General features: G+C 40.8%; 1 protein-coding gene across 2 annotated transcripts in view; it reads right to left on the bottom strand.

The window, feature by feature from the left end:
* The window catches only part of SLC2A12 (solute carrier family 2 member 12), a 46,490-nt gene that overhangs the window by 24,014 nt on the left and 5,903 nt on the right, over positions 1-16,573 (bottom strand). For both annotated transcript variants that reach the window (XM_011356194.2, XM_023528397.1), the window contains exon 2: positions 1,922-3,262. In XM_011356194.2, the coding sequence (XP_011354496.1) occupies positions 1,922-3,262 (1,341 nt within the window). The remainder of the gene's footprint in view (positions 1-1,921; positions 3,263-16,573) is intronic.

The following is a 16,573-nucleotide window of genomic DNA, read 5'->3' as shown; positions in this document are numbered from 1 at the left end:
GACTTCCTAGCCTCCGGACTGTGAGAAATGTTTGTTGTCTAAACCACCCAGCCTTTTGTAATTTGGTATAGCAGCCAGAAACAACTAAGACAAGTATCTCACATTTGAAATTGAATCCTGAAATAATGGTAGAAATTTGTTTCCAGGAAACTGTTCATTAATGGCATTTATCATCGTTAAATCTTAAAAAGCAGGGCCAGGGGTCAGGAAAAAGTCATAGAGATCTGAGGCTGATGGTAGTGTAATATTTACTCTAACTGCCCATGCACAGTCCCTTATGGGGAAATCTGTCAACTCAGTGCCAGAGGTAGGGCCAGCTTCTGGTCATCCATGTTATAGACTATGTGACCCAATCTTGTCACTGCTGATTAGATTACAACAACCACCTAGGACTTGGCACAGCAAAGAGTAGAGTCAACCAGACCCCACTTCTTGCTCTGGAATTTGAATAAATCAATATCTTCAGACTGATCTCACTTAGAAGTGGGAGAAGACTGAAAGATGAGAAAGTAGAGTTTAAGGAGAGACCATATCAACCACGTGCACGTTATTAATTAACTAAGACTGAGCAACCAAATCTCCTGGTTGCTGATCAGAAAGAAGCAGACACAGGGAATATAGCTCAGTACATTCAACTGTGATCTCCTTGAAGACAGGGACTTATCTGTCTTGTTCATTACAGTTTCTCCAGTGTTTAACCTAGTTCTTGGTTATTAAAAAATTAATCACTCCATATGTATCACTTGAAAGAATAGTTAAGGAGTTAACAGTGGGTCACTAACACAGCCCTAAGTTAACTTTCTTTCCAGAAACATTGTCCAGGTCCTGGCACCAGAAACCTACATTAGTCCATGAGATTCCTTCTCCTTCAACACAGCCCACGTCTTCTTACTATTCCTAACCTCCAACGTGTCCCTGTATTTGAGCAAGTTTGTTTTGTCATCGATCCTTGTTAACAAAAGTTTTAATACCAACTCTGTAAGAGAGAAACAGAGAGGGAGAAACAAAGAGAGAGAGAAAGAGAGGAGAGGGATAGAGAGACAGATAGAGAGGTGAGAAGTGGGAGTTGAGGGTGGTACAGGGAGACCACCCAGGATTTAAGGAGTTTATTTTCTAGTGAGACACACAAAAGACCCTTTATAACTTCCCTACAGAGAGGTTTAAACTTTTGTTGTGGGGCTGAAAAAACTAAAGAACTACAGGAAATAACCTATTCTAGGAGACTGGAGAGTTTGCTCCAGAGAAGTGTTTAAACTTTGTCATTGGAGTAGACTGGCTAGATAAAGTAAAATAGCCTTGTATCTATCTCTCTGTAAATTGTTTGTACTATGTTCAATAAGAGTAACTTGATGCCCATTCTCCTGTTTAATAGACCAGAGTAAAGAGCCCTGGGACATTATTTAGTGCTAAAATATACTTAAAGAAATAATGAACCTTCTTTCCCAACTCAAAATTCCCTTCTTCTTCATTATTACTCAAATGCATCCACTATTGTGTCTTTAAGAAAATCTTGATTGCTTTCTTTCACCTATGAAGAAACTCAGGAATAATATGTTTTAAAAAAATGTTATCCCGGTATACTTTGCTTTCATAAAACAATATATTTTATTGGGCAATAAATGTCTTTCAAGATCTGGTTTATCCCCAATCAATAAATCAAGTATCCTCATGCAACAGATAATGGTGAGCTTACCCTTCTGGTGAATACTAGCCTCGTACGTTTCACACAGCAGATATAAGCCAAGCAAGCACACTTTCTGCATTAGTAGAGACATCATGGGGGCAATGTCATCCCTGTCTTGCTTCTAGTTGTTCTATATACGAGAGATACTGTAGCAGTGGTATGATCTCACTGGTCAAAGGCAATCCACTTAACATTCATCAGGGGTGAGAGGGAAAGAATAAAAAGTAAAATACTTACTCGGTCCTAGACCAACTGAAAAAGCAGCAACATAAACAAGCAAGCTGGTTAAAGATAGCCACTTCAAAAAAGGTGGGACTTCTGCAGGGTCCGTGACTATCTGGTATTCAGTTTGGGTTAGTCCAGCATTTGGTGAGGATGCCGACGTTATCTCCCCTCTCTTATCTATGTCATTTCTTGTGGGCATTAGTGGGCTTCTGCTGTGGGAAGTGATCCCTTTAAAGGGCTTTATGAGAGTGTCATTGCTGGCTGACAGGTTTCTTGGCCCATAAAACACAGACTCATCCAAGGACTGGTTAATAGGACTATGGCTTCTGCAGATATTCGTGACATTCACACGGATGTTGAGATTCACAATGCCCATGGTCAATAACGAGGCTGCCATCACAGAGGAGCCGACACAGAGGAAGGTTTTGCTCCCGACATGGTCCACGAGAAGAGTGGCTGGAATCGTGCTGATGACTTTGACGACACCAACCCCCGTGGAGGCGAGGCTAGCTGCCTCGTTGCTTTGGAAGCCAACAGATTTCAAAACAGTTGATGCATAGAATAATATATTTGGCTGGCCAGTGATTTGTACAAAAAATACCAATGTTAGGCCTATCATTATTCTGGTCCTCATGTTGTCCTTCGAACGAAACAAATCCCAGAAACTATACTGATATTCATCTTTCAAGGAAGATTTTATCACAGTGAGTTCATCTGTTGTATCTGAGACGGCTCTCAACCTTCCGAGAACCTTGCTAGCAGTTTCTTCCTGTCCTTTCATCACCAAAAACCGGGGACTTGGAGGAAGAAAGTACATTGCAATTGCTTGCAAAACTCCCAAGGGAATAACAAGGCCAAACATGTACTTCCAGCCATGGGAAACAGTAGCAAATGCGTAATTTGAAATGTAGGCAAAAAGAATGCCAGTGACAATCATCAGCTCATTCAGTGACACGAGAAGACCTCTTCTGTGTTGTGGGGCGATCTCTGCGATATAAACACAAGTGGCGATTGAAGAGAGCGAAATGGAAACCCCTATAGCAATGCGTCCCACTATGAAAACTGTGTAGGATAAGCCGAGTATCAAGACCAGGCTTCCGAGTCCAAGGAGGCAGGACGACAAGATGATTGCAGCCCTTCTTCCATACCTGTCAATTAGGATCCCTCCAGTGAGAGAGGCAAGTAAGGCTCCAATGAGCAGAGAGCTCACAACCATTTCCTGCTCATGGCAGGTCAGGGCTAATAAGGTTCTTATCTGAAGAAGAGCCCCGGAGATGATCCCAAGTTCATAACCCACCAGAAGGCCACTGACAGCAGCCGTGACAGATGACAGGAGAGTAAACATGCCGCAACCTACGAGCAGAGAGGAGAAACAGAGGGGTCAGTTCTGAATTGTTATTTTAAACACTTTGCATCTGAATGGAGACTTAACCTTGTATAAGTAGGTTTTTCATAGCCCTGAGTATAATAAACACATACATAAGTACAGTAAAGTCATATGCTAACCCCCAAAATGGTTAGATATAAGAGGAAAAATCCTTTTTCTTTTGTTTTTGGGAGGAGAGGGGTGGAGACATTAGGAAGTTGTTTCCTTCAATTTGTGAGGTGGTTGTTGTTTTGAGTCCAGCAGACAGCAATGCAAGATAAGATGACAGATAACCAAGAGGAACAAACGAGACCGAGACCGTTAATTCTTGGCACTGGATCAGAAGTTCAGATAGCCCAGTCCTCTGCTCGCGCTCTGGTTCTCTAAAGGCAAACCCTGGAGTGGAGGTTAGAGCAGGTTGGAGGCACAAGAAATGCTCCGTTTCCCACTGTGTACCCTGAGGGAAAATGAAGCCCCGCCCCCAGGAAACGTTCCTTCAGGTCTCCTGGCCACCACTGGGCCATGGCTTTTGCTGAAGCGCAGGAGGGCGTGGTGAGGAGTGGAGGAGGTGTGACTGTCTTAACTAAGTCAGAACTGTCAGAGAAAGGGAGAAATGGATACGGAGAAGGGAACCAATAGCAGCCGTTAGTGGTTCTGAATAAGAAGGAAGGAATGGAAGGTGGGGAAAGAAGAGCGAAAGGGACTTTATGTTGTTCTCTTGTTATAATGTTAAAATCTGAGGGAAAATGGCAAAATGATAACATTTATTAATTTTCAGTGGTAGCTACACAGATGTTTGTTATATGTTTGTCACTTGTCAAAACAGAAATAAACCAAAACAAAAAGTAGCTGAGGGAAAAGCATTGCAGGCACAGGAAGTAGCAGTTCCCAAGGCTTGAGAACCGGAAAGCTCTCATCATTTTTCGGCACTTGTCAGGCAGCCAGTACATCATGTGTGGAGCACAGCATGAACTGGGAGACAGGTAGGAGAGGTCAACAGTGAATATGGGTAAGTACAGAAGGGACACTTCATGCAGGGCCTGGCAGGTCTCAGTGACAACTTTTTATTGTATGCCCAGTATAATGGGGTCACTGCCACTGGCCAGTAAGTGGCTGCTGACACTCTGAGTTTCTTGCTGCTGTGTGGGAATGAGTTCTTCAAAGACCCAGATGGGTAGCAGGGAGCAAGCAGTGTGCTGCCTGCCTTAGTCTCGACGAGAGATATTGCTAGCTTAGCACTGAAGGTAAGGAGTGGAACTAAGGACAAGTCAATTCAATAGTTTGGAGATAAAAAATAACTACACTTGCTCATGAATTGAAGTTGGAGGCTAAGGAAGTAGGCCAGAACCCAAGACGGCTGCACGGTTTCAGCAGTTGGTTGGCTGATATACTGGCCTAGGGAAGACTGGGAAGAAAACTGGCTATGAATAGGGGGCGAAAAGAGAAGTGGACACCAGGAGTTGCATTTTAGACTTACTAAAATGTTTTGTTTGTTTTTACCTGTAAAACATTAAGATAAACATGTCAAGTAGCAGGGTTGAGTATACAGATTTGAAGCTTAAGAGGTAGGTCAAGGCTGGATATACATATTTGGGATTCAGGAGCATATATTTGGTATTTAAAGCTGAGGAAATGGATGAGATCGCTTAGGGAGACAGAATAGAGGGAAAGGAGAAGCATGACCAGGACTGGGACCTAGGGAATGCCAATATTAAAAAAGGAGGCAATAGCAAGAGAGATGGAGAAGAGGCAGAACTGAAGTGTGTGGAAAAAGGACTAAAATGATGTGCTTGGTTACACATGGTCACAGGCTGAACTAAGGCTATTTAACCCTGTCAGTGCCTGGAGTAACAGGGTGTGGTTAAAAATGGTTAGCTCTAGTGAAAGGAGCAGGTCAAACAGAGGTGATCTAAATCTCTTCTCACCACAAATATCCAAGGTACTTTACAGTTCCAGGATCCTGTAGGAAGTGGGAGACTCCAAAAAATAAGTTTAAAAAGGATTGAATAATTAGATGGAGGAGCACATAAAAATATAATTCATAATAAAATAAAAGTACTTTATGAGCATTGCAAACACAAACTATTAAATTGGAATTAAATCGGCAGTTCATCCAGCTAATCGGAAAAACAAATAAACATTTGCACCATTACATGACAGACATCTTTCTACGTACTTTAGGGGTGCATCTATAGCAATGAAACAAAACACGTGTGGTCCTTGCACCTCAAAAAACAACATTCTAGTGATAGCTCTATTTTCTATTGTTTATTATGTACTGTTTTAATTTTTACGTGCCAAAAGACTTTAAAGTACTTTCTTATAGATTCACTCATGTCCTCAGTTTCCATATATTCTTTTTCCTGTGTGATCTTAAAATCCTCAACAAATTCCTCTACCACAAGGAGAACTGGGTCAAATCTCACATTTGAATAAGACTACTATATTGCTTCATCTCTCTGTTCTCATTCTTCATTTTATCTGTGTTTGATGTGTGGGTTAGCATCTCTGTTTTAGCTATTGATCTCTGATATTCAGATTGGAGAAATAATGACTTTGGAGAATGGAACGCTTGTGAGGCAGACTGAGTGAGGCACCGCAGAAGGCGATTTAGAGTGACAGATGACAGCAGGGGATACTGAGCCAAAGATGTAGGGGACTAGATGCCAGAACTACTACCTGAGTCGATTGTCCTTGCCATCTTGTTCTTTCCCTTCCCTTTCCTAGCTTCCCCGTTTTGTTAGATGAAAAACAGTGCTTCCTTACAAAAGGAAAGACCCCTTGAGATACCAAAGTCTTTTCCTTTGATGATTATTAACCTACTTTAGAGATAATTCAAGGTGGCGAGTTAAGAAGGAGTGGGGTTAAGGAGTGGGGCAAGACAGCTTCTTATTGTCTGGAAAAAAGTTCCAACAGAAGGAGGATCCAGTTTTTTCTTATGCTTCTTGGCTTTAACTTTATAGGTCTAATTCTTTTAGCCAGACCTCATAGGACATTGAAGAACTGGGATGTATGCAAAGGGTCTGGAAACCATCCCAAGTTTGTCAATGTCCCTCTTGAGACCCAGCTGTTAGTTCTGAGTGTAATTCTTCAAGGATATGAAAAATTATTTCTGTAAGGATTGGTTTAAAATTTTTATAAAATTAAAATTTTAAAAATTGTATATCACATCTATCTGTCTTCTATCATCTATCTATCTATCTATCTATCTATCTATCTATCTATCTATCTATCATCTATCTATTTAATCTGTCTAGGGAATTTGCCTTTAAAAGCTTAAAAACTTGTACTAGCATGTTCTATGACCCTATTCCCACATGATGGGGGGACTACTAATATGAGTTATATTCTTCAAAATTACACTAAAATCTTCATCGTCTGAATTTTATTTGAAGGATATACCTTCCCTGATATATCCTTTAAGGGGTACTGTCCAAAACTAGCTTCCCACCTCATCTCATGACTTATTATTTATCACTGCTGAAGTTCTGCTACAATCCTCAAGCTGCCCATCCAGGATTTTGAATTCCAATTCAGTGTGGAAAGATAGTCCCTATTGCTCCCAAGATTGCAAGCCTATGACACTTTAGGACTTTGTAGCGGTTCAGAATGAGCCGCTGCAAGACTGTGCTTCAGTGGTATGCAGATTATTTTGAACTAAAGGCAACCAAGACGCTGTGGGCTAAAGAGAAACTTTGCCCTCCCCCCCCCCCCCCCCCTGCCCTTAACTATCTAGAATTTAAATTAGGGGCTTGGCCTATGATAAGAGTTATCACCAGGAATCATGTTTTACCTGCCTGCATGTCAGGGTAAACTAATAATGGCTGAACATGTGCTCTCCCTGCAATTGCTTTCTGAAGTCCCAAGGTTCCTTACCTCATCCCTAGTCCAAAATGTCATCTGTGCCTTAATTTCCCTTTCTGTCTCTGAACCTCTCATTCGCTCATGTATGTGGAGTTCCCATACATATGTATGTAATTCAATTTGGTTATTTTCTCTTGCTAATCTGTCTCATGACTATTTCATTATTAGACAAGCAGAAAGAACTTTGAGAGTTTTTCCCTCCTGTCAACTTCCATCACAGGTAATTTTCCTAGTGCTATTTTACCACATAAAAACAGTGAAAAGAGGCATAAAGAGTGGGCTTTTCCTGTGTCTACTTTTTTGGCTGATGGTGACAGAAGCAAGATGTTCTCCTGTGAATGCCAGAAAGTAAAGAGAACTTTCCCAAGAAGTCTGGCAGTGAACAGGAGGAAAGAGAGAGGATATGGCAAGAAAATGGGGTTTATGTTTGCCTGAACATGGATGGAGAAATCTGGGTTAGCTGAGTGGACGGAGGAGAAGCAGTCAGTGCTAAAGGAGAGAGTAGGGGGAGGAATCCTAATTAGTGCCTTTTCAAAGAAACACCCAGCCCTGAAGTCAGGCTGCACTTAACGTTCCGATGAAGTTTTGCTTCCCCAGCCATTTTGCTCGTGGCCTGGCTTCACAGCGGCTCTTCCTTGACATCCCTGCGGTCCTCAAAAGTGCCACAGGGATTTCCCAGGCTTTTGCAAACATCACAGAAGTGGCAACTATCTGGAGACTGGCAACTGGTCCCCAAGACCTGTTGGGTCATACCTACCCTCCTTATTGCTGCTTTGCTAGAAGGACAGCAGTGTTCTTTTTGATGCAATGACGATTCTTTAATAAGATAATAAAGTGAAACCATTCTTATCAAAGATGTGATCACAACCAGGAGGCTTTATGCAAAGCAGAGTGCTGAGACCTTCATGAGGGCGCAAAGGACAGCCCAATAGGCCATGAGACTGCAGCCACTGCTACAATAGCTGCATTGTCTGCCCAGCTCACGGTCACTCGGATGAAACCACAACTGACTGGCGCAAAATGAAACACTCCATTTTTCCACAATATTTGAGTTTCTGCCTGCTTTCTTTTTTCCTTTCTTCCCACTTGCCTATTATAGCGTATGTACATAATGAACACACAATAAACACTTGTCGGCTGACTAAACCCTGCAACAGAATGAAAAGCATGCATACACAGGTTTTTCTTGGCAGGTGGCCAGGTAATTATACAGCTTGACAAACTGAATGCTTCACAAATTTAAAAGATCTCCTATTTCTCCTTTTGCCAAGAAAAACTTGCAGTGTTCCCCAAATGGCCTTGCAGTTGTGGTCTCCCCTTTCTCTGCTCCTTTCTCCTAAATACCAACCCACATTTCAAGCCCTATCCAAAGTGCCTCCTCCCCGACGATGACCACCCTGCCCTGCCTTATTCTGCCGTTTCACCCCTGGCCCCTTTGTGCTTCCCCATGCACAGAATGTGTGTTTTCAGGACACTGGTCACATTTTAAGGAATTTATTTACTTACCTGTTTTGTCTTCCCCTGTTAGACTGAAAGTTCTTTGAAGCCAAGAACTTTGTTTTACTTATATCCATATTCTCACATGTAGTCTTTGGCACAAGGTAAACACTCAAGAAATGTTTGTCGAGTGAATGAAGAAATGAATGAATGATAGTAGCATTCCAGAATAGCTACCCTTGGTCCTTTCCTCCCCACAGTTTTGTCAGCAGGCTAAGGTTAATACCCAGTATAACTTCATGGTTAGTAGCTAGAACTTTATATTATTTATATTTATATTTATATTTTTACATAAACACTTCACATTTGAACAGCATACTGTCAACATTTCTGTAAAGCTTTCGGCACAATTATTAGCCTGTCAACATGAAAACCATTACATACACCATAAAGTGTTTTGTTGTTCCTCATATATTTATATTTTATTAAATATCAGCCCAGTGCATGGACTCATTCTTTGGTCAATTACACTCAGTGTTTAGTGGTCTCCTTTCAGTGGACCAGGGTTTCAGATCCCACTGTAGTCTCCAGGGACCAGTTCTTCAGCTCATTCAGACTACCTGCTGTTTCTGGAAAATGCTGTGCGCCTTCCCAGACTTGTGCTTCTCATCATGCTGTTCCCCCTCACAGCATGTCCTCGCTCTTACTTCAGAGTCTAGGGAAACCTGACTTATCTTTGAAGATCCAGCTCAAATAACCCCTTCTTTACAAAACCTTTCCAGACTCCTCTCTTTGGTTGGCATTAATCTTTCTTCCCTCTCTTGCCTTTGCAGCCAGGGCTTTATAGCGCCCCGGACTGTGTTAATCGCACCTGCTTCTGCCGTAGATTGGGAGTGCCTTGAGAACAGGAGTGTCTGTATCGGGGGGCCTACACGGTGCCAGACACAAGAGCTCAGCAGATGCTATTGTGGACCCTAGGAAGGAGGGGAGCTGGCTTAGCCAGAAAGCTTCCTCACACGGTCTCCCAGAGGGCATGTCCCATGGAGAGTTGAAGTGTGGTGTTTCCAACAGCTGTCAAAGGTCCCAGATGCTGCCTCTTGGCCCTGAACCACGTGTGGTTCCCCCTGTGGTGGTAAATATTGGATTCGAGCCCAATATTTGTCTGACCACTACCCGCCCCCGCTCCCCTGTACATGAATCCTCTCTTTAGCATATGATGAAACAGACCAAGAGAAAAATCTGGCCTCTCTCTATCTCTACTATTCTTTGATCTTTCTCAGACAAAAAAAAAAAAAAAGGAATTTTTGTTTTCTTTCTTTTTTATTTTCTTTCTTTTTTATTTTTCCAATCTTAGGTTTGATCTTCTCCAAATTCTATTGGCTAAGGAGGCATAAAGAGAGGACAGTTTTAAAATTGGCATATTAGCAGTTCCCTGCATCTTGTTTTGTTTTTCTGCGTGATTACATGTATGACTTTCATTCTTTTCTTTCTTTCTTTCTGCTCTTTCTTCTTTTCCTCCTTCAATGTAAAACTTTCTTGGGGAACAAGTCTTGGTGCTTGTTTCTTCTAAGTTTTTCTGCAACTAGTTGAGTTCTTCTACTGTGAAAAGATTTCTTCTAGCATTTCGGTCCTCCCCGCCAGCCGCCATCATTTTAGGAATAATTTGTTATGTACTACTTATGTATATTTATTTTCTCTCTCACGTCTATCTCCTCGCCCTTTCTATGTATATTGAGAATAACTTCTCATATTTATCCCCCACATCACAGATTTCAGATAATAACTCTGCTTTTTCAGTGTTATCTCCTCACACTCTTTGCATGTCTTACATAGGTCTAGTAGTATCTTCGTTCCCAGCCAGCTCCAGCTTTACCTCACTCTACTGTTGTCGTTAGATGTTGTCCTAGTCCTCTTTGTTCAGAGTCCATTTTTAAAAGATTATACAGAACGGAAATCGGAGGCTTTACAAAATGTAGGTCCTGTAATAAGAACTTGTCTAAGGCATGCATTGCCTTTGTATTTAAAATGTACTTGGCAATGACCAGATTCGCTGCGCTCTTTATCCAGCCCCACAAGTCAGTGATAGTTTTGATCGCAAGGAACCGAAAACCCGACAAACAAGGGCTTAAAACATCATAGCATTGAATGTTTAATTAGCAAGGAGACCACACCGAGTTTGGTGTCTCCAAGAATTCACATCTATCCTTCTGTTCCTGCCACCTCGAGGGTTGGCTTTTGTCCAGACTTGTGCGAGGTGGCTGCCACAGCTCCAGGCATAAGATTCTCTCATAGCCAGATTTGAAGGCAAGAGACAACGGAAGCAGGCTCAGGGCAACCCCTTTTCTTTCATTGAGGAGGGAACTTTACACAGCACCTTGGAAGATGATGAGGTTCAGGACACGCTGTTCCAAAATATGGCACCTTGGCATATTGCATATTTTAAGCTGAAGGAGTCTGAGAAAATGGCAGAAGCAAGAGGGTCCCTCTGACCTTCCCCTCACTCTTCCCCCTGAAGCAGGTCATAAAAACTTGTGAGAAGTGCCTTCCCTATACCAGGAGGAAAGGAGCGCGCTTATCTCCAAAGAGAGGCCAAGAAGAATGTGAACAAACAGGCCTTGCTAAGTTTCCCCCAGTTTTCCACACTTACCTCATACTCCTTCTCTATCATATTTCTACATCAAACCTGGCATAAAAATACTGAGGTTTAACTGTTTCTTTGCATCTTCATTTCCTTATGAAGGCTCCCATGTCTCGTGAAACTTGCATTAAATAAATTTGTATGCTTTTCTCCTGTAATCTGTCTTTGTCAGTTTAATTTTCAGACCCAGCCTGAGATCCCAAGAGGATTGAGGAAAACTTTTTTCGTCCCTTACAAAGTTACCCTAATGTTTCATTGACCAGAATCAGTGGGATCTGTGGTCAAACTTGGCTGCAAGAGAAGTGAGGATCTGAATCTTTTAGTTCCCCAGATAGGAAAGGCAGAGTATTAAGAGGGAGCTGGAATTGCTGTTAGGTTGGCAGTGTCTGATCTCATTCTAGCCACCTGGTTGCAACCTCTCAGACCTGGAGGAGCAACTGATGTGCAGAGCTGCTAGCCAGATTTCTGACGCCAAGAAGTTATTTTTCTGGTGTGGCTCCATTGAACTGAGAAAGGAATTTTTTTGGTTCCCTGACTATGAATAAGGGAAATCATTCCTGTATTATTGAAAGCAGTCTGTAGGGCTTTGCTTGTCAAAAACAGTACGTGCAAAACTACAACTTCTAGATTGCACCATTCCAGTGGCTCCTCTAGGCTTTGTCCCTTCTTACACTGATTTCATGCCCCAAAATGCAATGAGCACTGTCTTTCCTATCTAGCTCGAAGTTGTCGAAATCTTAGAAACCGTAGCCCCTGAAAAAATATAGGAAGAGAAATAATAATGGCAGGAAGGGATGGGAAGAATTGCATTGTGAAGCAAAAACTGGCCCTCTGAAAAAGCAGCTCCAAAGGCTGTGGAGAAGTCTTCTCTGTCTCTGGAAAGTGACAATTCTCTCCTTGAGGGATGTACAGTTAAAGTCTGTGGAAATCTAACATTTTACTGACCAATTTTATACATTAGGCCCATGTTTACATTTTATTTAAGGTTAAGTCTCAACTCATTGATGAATATATCTGGCTTTAATGCTTCTGTAGTTGTATATCTCTTTCAGTGTTTTTGTGGAGATTTTCAATAGATAATAGGAGTGAATCTGATGAGCAAACCGGCAACTCTCTTACCTAGAGACTGGGATGTCTCTACGATGGAGGTTCTCAGTGTGTGAGAGATGTGGTGAACTATGGACATTTAAAAATTGACAAGGTCTTTATAAAGGATCCTCATCCCATCAATGATCATTGACTGCTGGGAAAAGTAGTAACATACATATCTGTATGGCAAGATTTTAAACATATGTAGATGTGATAAATGTTTTTTAAATTCTAAGAGCTTTTCTATTTTAAAAGGAGTTCGTGTACTCAGAAATGGTTATGAATCATCCTTAGTGCTTTTTAATTTCTTTATTTAGGGATATAAAATAGGAAGAAAAGAAATAATATTATAAAGCCTGTGGCTGTAAAGCTCTTAGAAAGAGCACTTTATTTACTAAAAATAAATACCTGGATGGCCACCCAAGTATTAGGGGAGAAGCCCATAGGGCATGTTGACAATATATGAGAAAGAGAAAGAGAAGAGGAGAAAAGGGTGAGATGTTTTATATAATATAAAGGGAGAATTTTGACGTGTGTGTGTGTGTGTGTGTGTGTGTGTGTGTGTGTGTGTGTGTGAGAGAGAGAGAGAGAGAGAGAGAGAGACAAAGATGAGAGAGAAGGAGAGAGAGAAAAAGGGAGAAAGAGAGAGAGAGAGAGAGAGAGAGAGAGAGAGAGAGAGAGATACCTAAAAGAGCCCAGAAATAGGAGAAATGGAAGAAAATGTCAGGACAGGTTGTCAAGCTGCAGAGGATGGGGACGAGGAGAGAACATAAGGGACCAATAGGGCAAAAGGTCTGTGGGTTTTAGAAATTTTTGGTTTACAAGAAATTCCGTATGGTGGATTTGACAAGATTTTAAGAAAGAGCCCATCCCTTTTCAAATCATCAGCAAAATCTACAAAAGCTGTGTGAATGGGATTTGAGTACATGAAGGAAAAGGGGCCGTAATCCCTGTATGGATTGGAGCAGGAATTAGAGAAAAGACCAGCTGCAAGAAGTGAGGGGCAAGAATCCAGTGGAAACAGGAAGTTGGTGCAAGAAGCAATCAGAATCATAAGGATAGGAGCAGGACTGAGGAGCAAGGAGGCATGCAGATTTAATCTTATGGGAGCCGAAGTTATTTTTATTTAAATAACAAGAGAATGAGGACCCCATAAAGCTAGAGGCTTTGGAGACATGCAAGTGAGGTTTTCCAAGACTCCTTGATTCTGTCACCACTACCATTATTTTCAGAAACTTTCTTTATTTCTCTTAAACTGATATGGTCTCTTTCTAAGAATTCCTCCTCTCATGGTACTTAGCATAAAAAGGTTCATGATATTGTTCTTGCTTCCATCTTCAGATTCTTTTGTCATTTTCCTTCCCCCTTCTGTGCTCTCAACATACAAAAATATTTGCATTCCCTGAAAGTGCCATTCTCTCTTCTCCAAAGGTGTATACAAGATAATTTCTCTACTTAGAATGCTCTCTGTAAAACTTAATTATATCTTTTCTCTTTATTTTGGAATTTTTATAAAAATTTATTGGAGCCAAAAAGAGTATGCACCTGGAAGCAAGATTTCAACAGACTGAGAAAAATGCTTCTCAGTTCTACTTTTGTGACTCTTGACTCAGCTGAGCCACACTATCTTCCAGAATCCTTCAAATGTGGCTGAGCTACCCCATGAGCACTACCGTAGTATTACGTATATCTGCCGACCTCTTCCAAAGTAGGCATCTTGATCTCTGTTTTTCTCCATCGATTGCTAATAAGCATCTGCATTGCTTGGGTGTCTCTTGTTCACTAGGGGACCCAGAGTTTAGCATCCTGCGTGAACCCCAGTAGACATTCAAAATTTGTTAAATAATTGTCTTGTACTTATTTAGATTCTTATCTTTCTGATGAGTTGGTAAAATCTACGGACATGAATAACATCTTAGATTTTTTTTTTTTATCCTGAAGCATCCAGCACTGTGCTTCTCAATAAGTATTGCTGAATTAAGATGCTCCTTAGTTCAGCTCAACAACACTTCTTCACTTATTTGTTCATTTAACAATTCAACATGTACTGTGTGTCAGCACTGCATTGGGCACAGATGGTAGGCAGGTTCTTCCTGGTGAACAGCAGAGTCAGCAGGGTAGTCACTGTGGGCACTATGTTGAGACATTTCCTAGGTTACATCTGGATTTGATGGCCCAAGATGATGGCACTTGGGCTACATGCATGTGATCCCTGACGGAAATACAGAGAAGAGGCATAGTTTTTGCCTTTTATAAACTGCACAGTACTACAGTACTTTGCAAGCACCTGCAGTCAGCTCGGAACTCTGATAGGTAAAAGAATACATATTTTATCTGGGAACTTATAAACTTACAGAAAAAAATACATTACATGTAAAATTAGGAAATTAGCTAAAATCGAATGCAATAGAGTTCTGAAATGAGTATAAATGGGTACCCAAATTCACAGAACTGAGCAGGAAGTAGAGACATCAGTGCTGGATGGTATTGCTGGTCAAGTGGGCAAAACCCTGGACTGGATTTAGCATACTGAGGTTCAGATCTCTGTGCTGCCACCTATTACCCATGCTACCTGGAGGAAGTCACTTTGCTTTTCTATAGGAGGCTTAATGGTAAAGGTACAGTCTGGAGTCAGAGTGCCTGATTATTTACCAGCTAGACTTGTCCCTTAATCTTTCTGTTCCCCTGTATCCTCATTCATAAGATAAAGACAATATTAACTACTTCATAAAGTTGTTATGAGAATATATTAGACAGAAATTCACAGTAGTATTTAGTAAATGTTATTTGTTGTTCTGCTAGCCTCAGTTTCCTTATCTGTGAACTGGAGGTAATATTATCTCATTGAGTTGTTGTAAAGATAAGAAGGAATAGTGATAACGGAAGCTCTTGGCCCACAATAATCATTCAACAAAGATATTTTTTAGTCTGAGTGATGGGGTAAAATCTCCATAACAGGGAAGTAAAACTTTGAAACAGTCTCTCTTACTGATAGCAAAGGAAGTAAAAAGATACCTTGTTTCCAGCATAACAGTTATGCCTTTTTATAAATTCTTGAATTCTTTTGTTTTTGACAGTAGCTACACAACTGGGCCTACAGCATGAAACAGTCGTCCTGTGATTTTGCCTTGAGGTGTCTACAGTTTTGTTTTCCAATGGAAATACAAAAATTCATCAGGTTGGGGATGCTGTTTCAACAAACAAATTGATTCTAATTACAACTTTCCCCTCTATTCTTAAAAAACCTTACACATCTGAAGCTGAGATGCTATTTCAGGCCGGTTGCTAAATTCGCATTGCACATAGCTCCTGACTCCAACTTCCACAAAGTGTGGCAACAGGTGCACGCAGGAGCAAAACAGTTTGGACAAAATAATATGGACATAGTTAACAGTTTCAGAGCTTAATAGAATCAGGTAGACCTGAATCCTAAGTGTTTCTGAGAGACAATTACTTCCAAGAGAAGCACAATTTAATAGTTCAAAGGTAAATTATATTTGATTTTCTTAAGGAAAAGCACTCTTAAAAGTTAAAAGAAGGTCTGCATTTTTCTACTTGATATTTTGGCAGGACAGTATAAAGTGAGTCATTGTTCAAAAAGAATGATAGCTCCTAAAATTAGAATAATGAGATAAATTATTTTAGTCTTACTATTACTTCTATTTAAGTTGTGTAGAAAAATTATATCATTGAGGCATAGCCAGTTAGCAAATGCATGAATGTGCTGTGACACCGGAAGGAAAATGATAACCACTGAGCCAAAATTAAGTAAAACAAATTAAAAAAAAAAAGTATGATTTTTATGATTTACTATAAAGGCAATATATTTGACTCGAAGTTTCAGCCGAGAAGTATTTGGGAGATTCAGGTTCTGCACCTTTAACTGAGATTGGGTACTTTCTGAGAGAAGATGGGATGAGAAATCTTATCTGGTATTTGGTCTGAAGGGAAGCAGAATTTAGTACTCCAAAGTAGGCTTTTTGGGATATTAACGGTTTTAAGCTGGTTATTTTTAAGAAAAGAAAGACTCAGGAAAAACTTTGATCTTGCTCTTAATTTCTTTAAGAAATTTAGACAGAGGGTCTGCTCCAGGAAGAGAGAGACCATCATTGGCAACTATCATTTACTAGGAACTAGGTGTGATCGGGAAGGACCTAGCAAGGCCCCTTTAATCAAAGTCCTCTCTTGTGTCCCACTGATACACATGGCTCAGCGAACATTTATTAACTAAACATTTGCTTTTCCATCTCCAGATGAATTGTCTTATTGC

Source organism: Pteropus vampyrus, unplaced genomic scaffold (genome assembly GCF_000151845.1).
Source record: "Pteropus vampyrus isolate Shadow unplaced genomic scaffold, Pvam_2.0 Scaffold24, whole genome shotgun sequence".
NCBI lineage: Eukaryota > Metazoa > Chordata > Mammalia > Chiroptera > Pteropodidae > Pteropus > Pteropus vampyrus.
The sequence above is the reverse complement of the archived record's forward strand: the minus strand, read 5'-3'. Positions and strand labels throughout refer to the sequence as shown.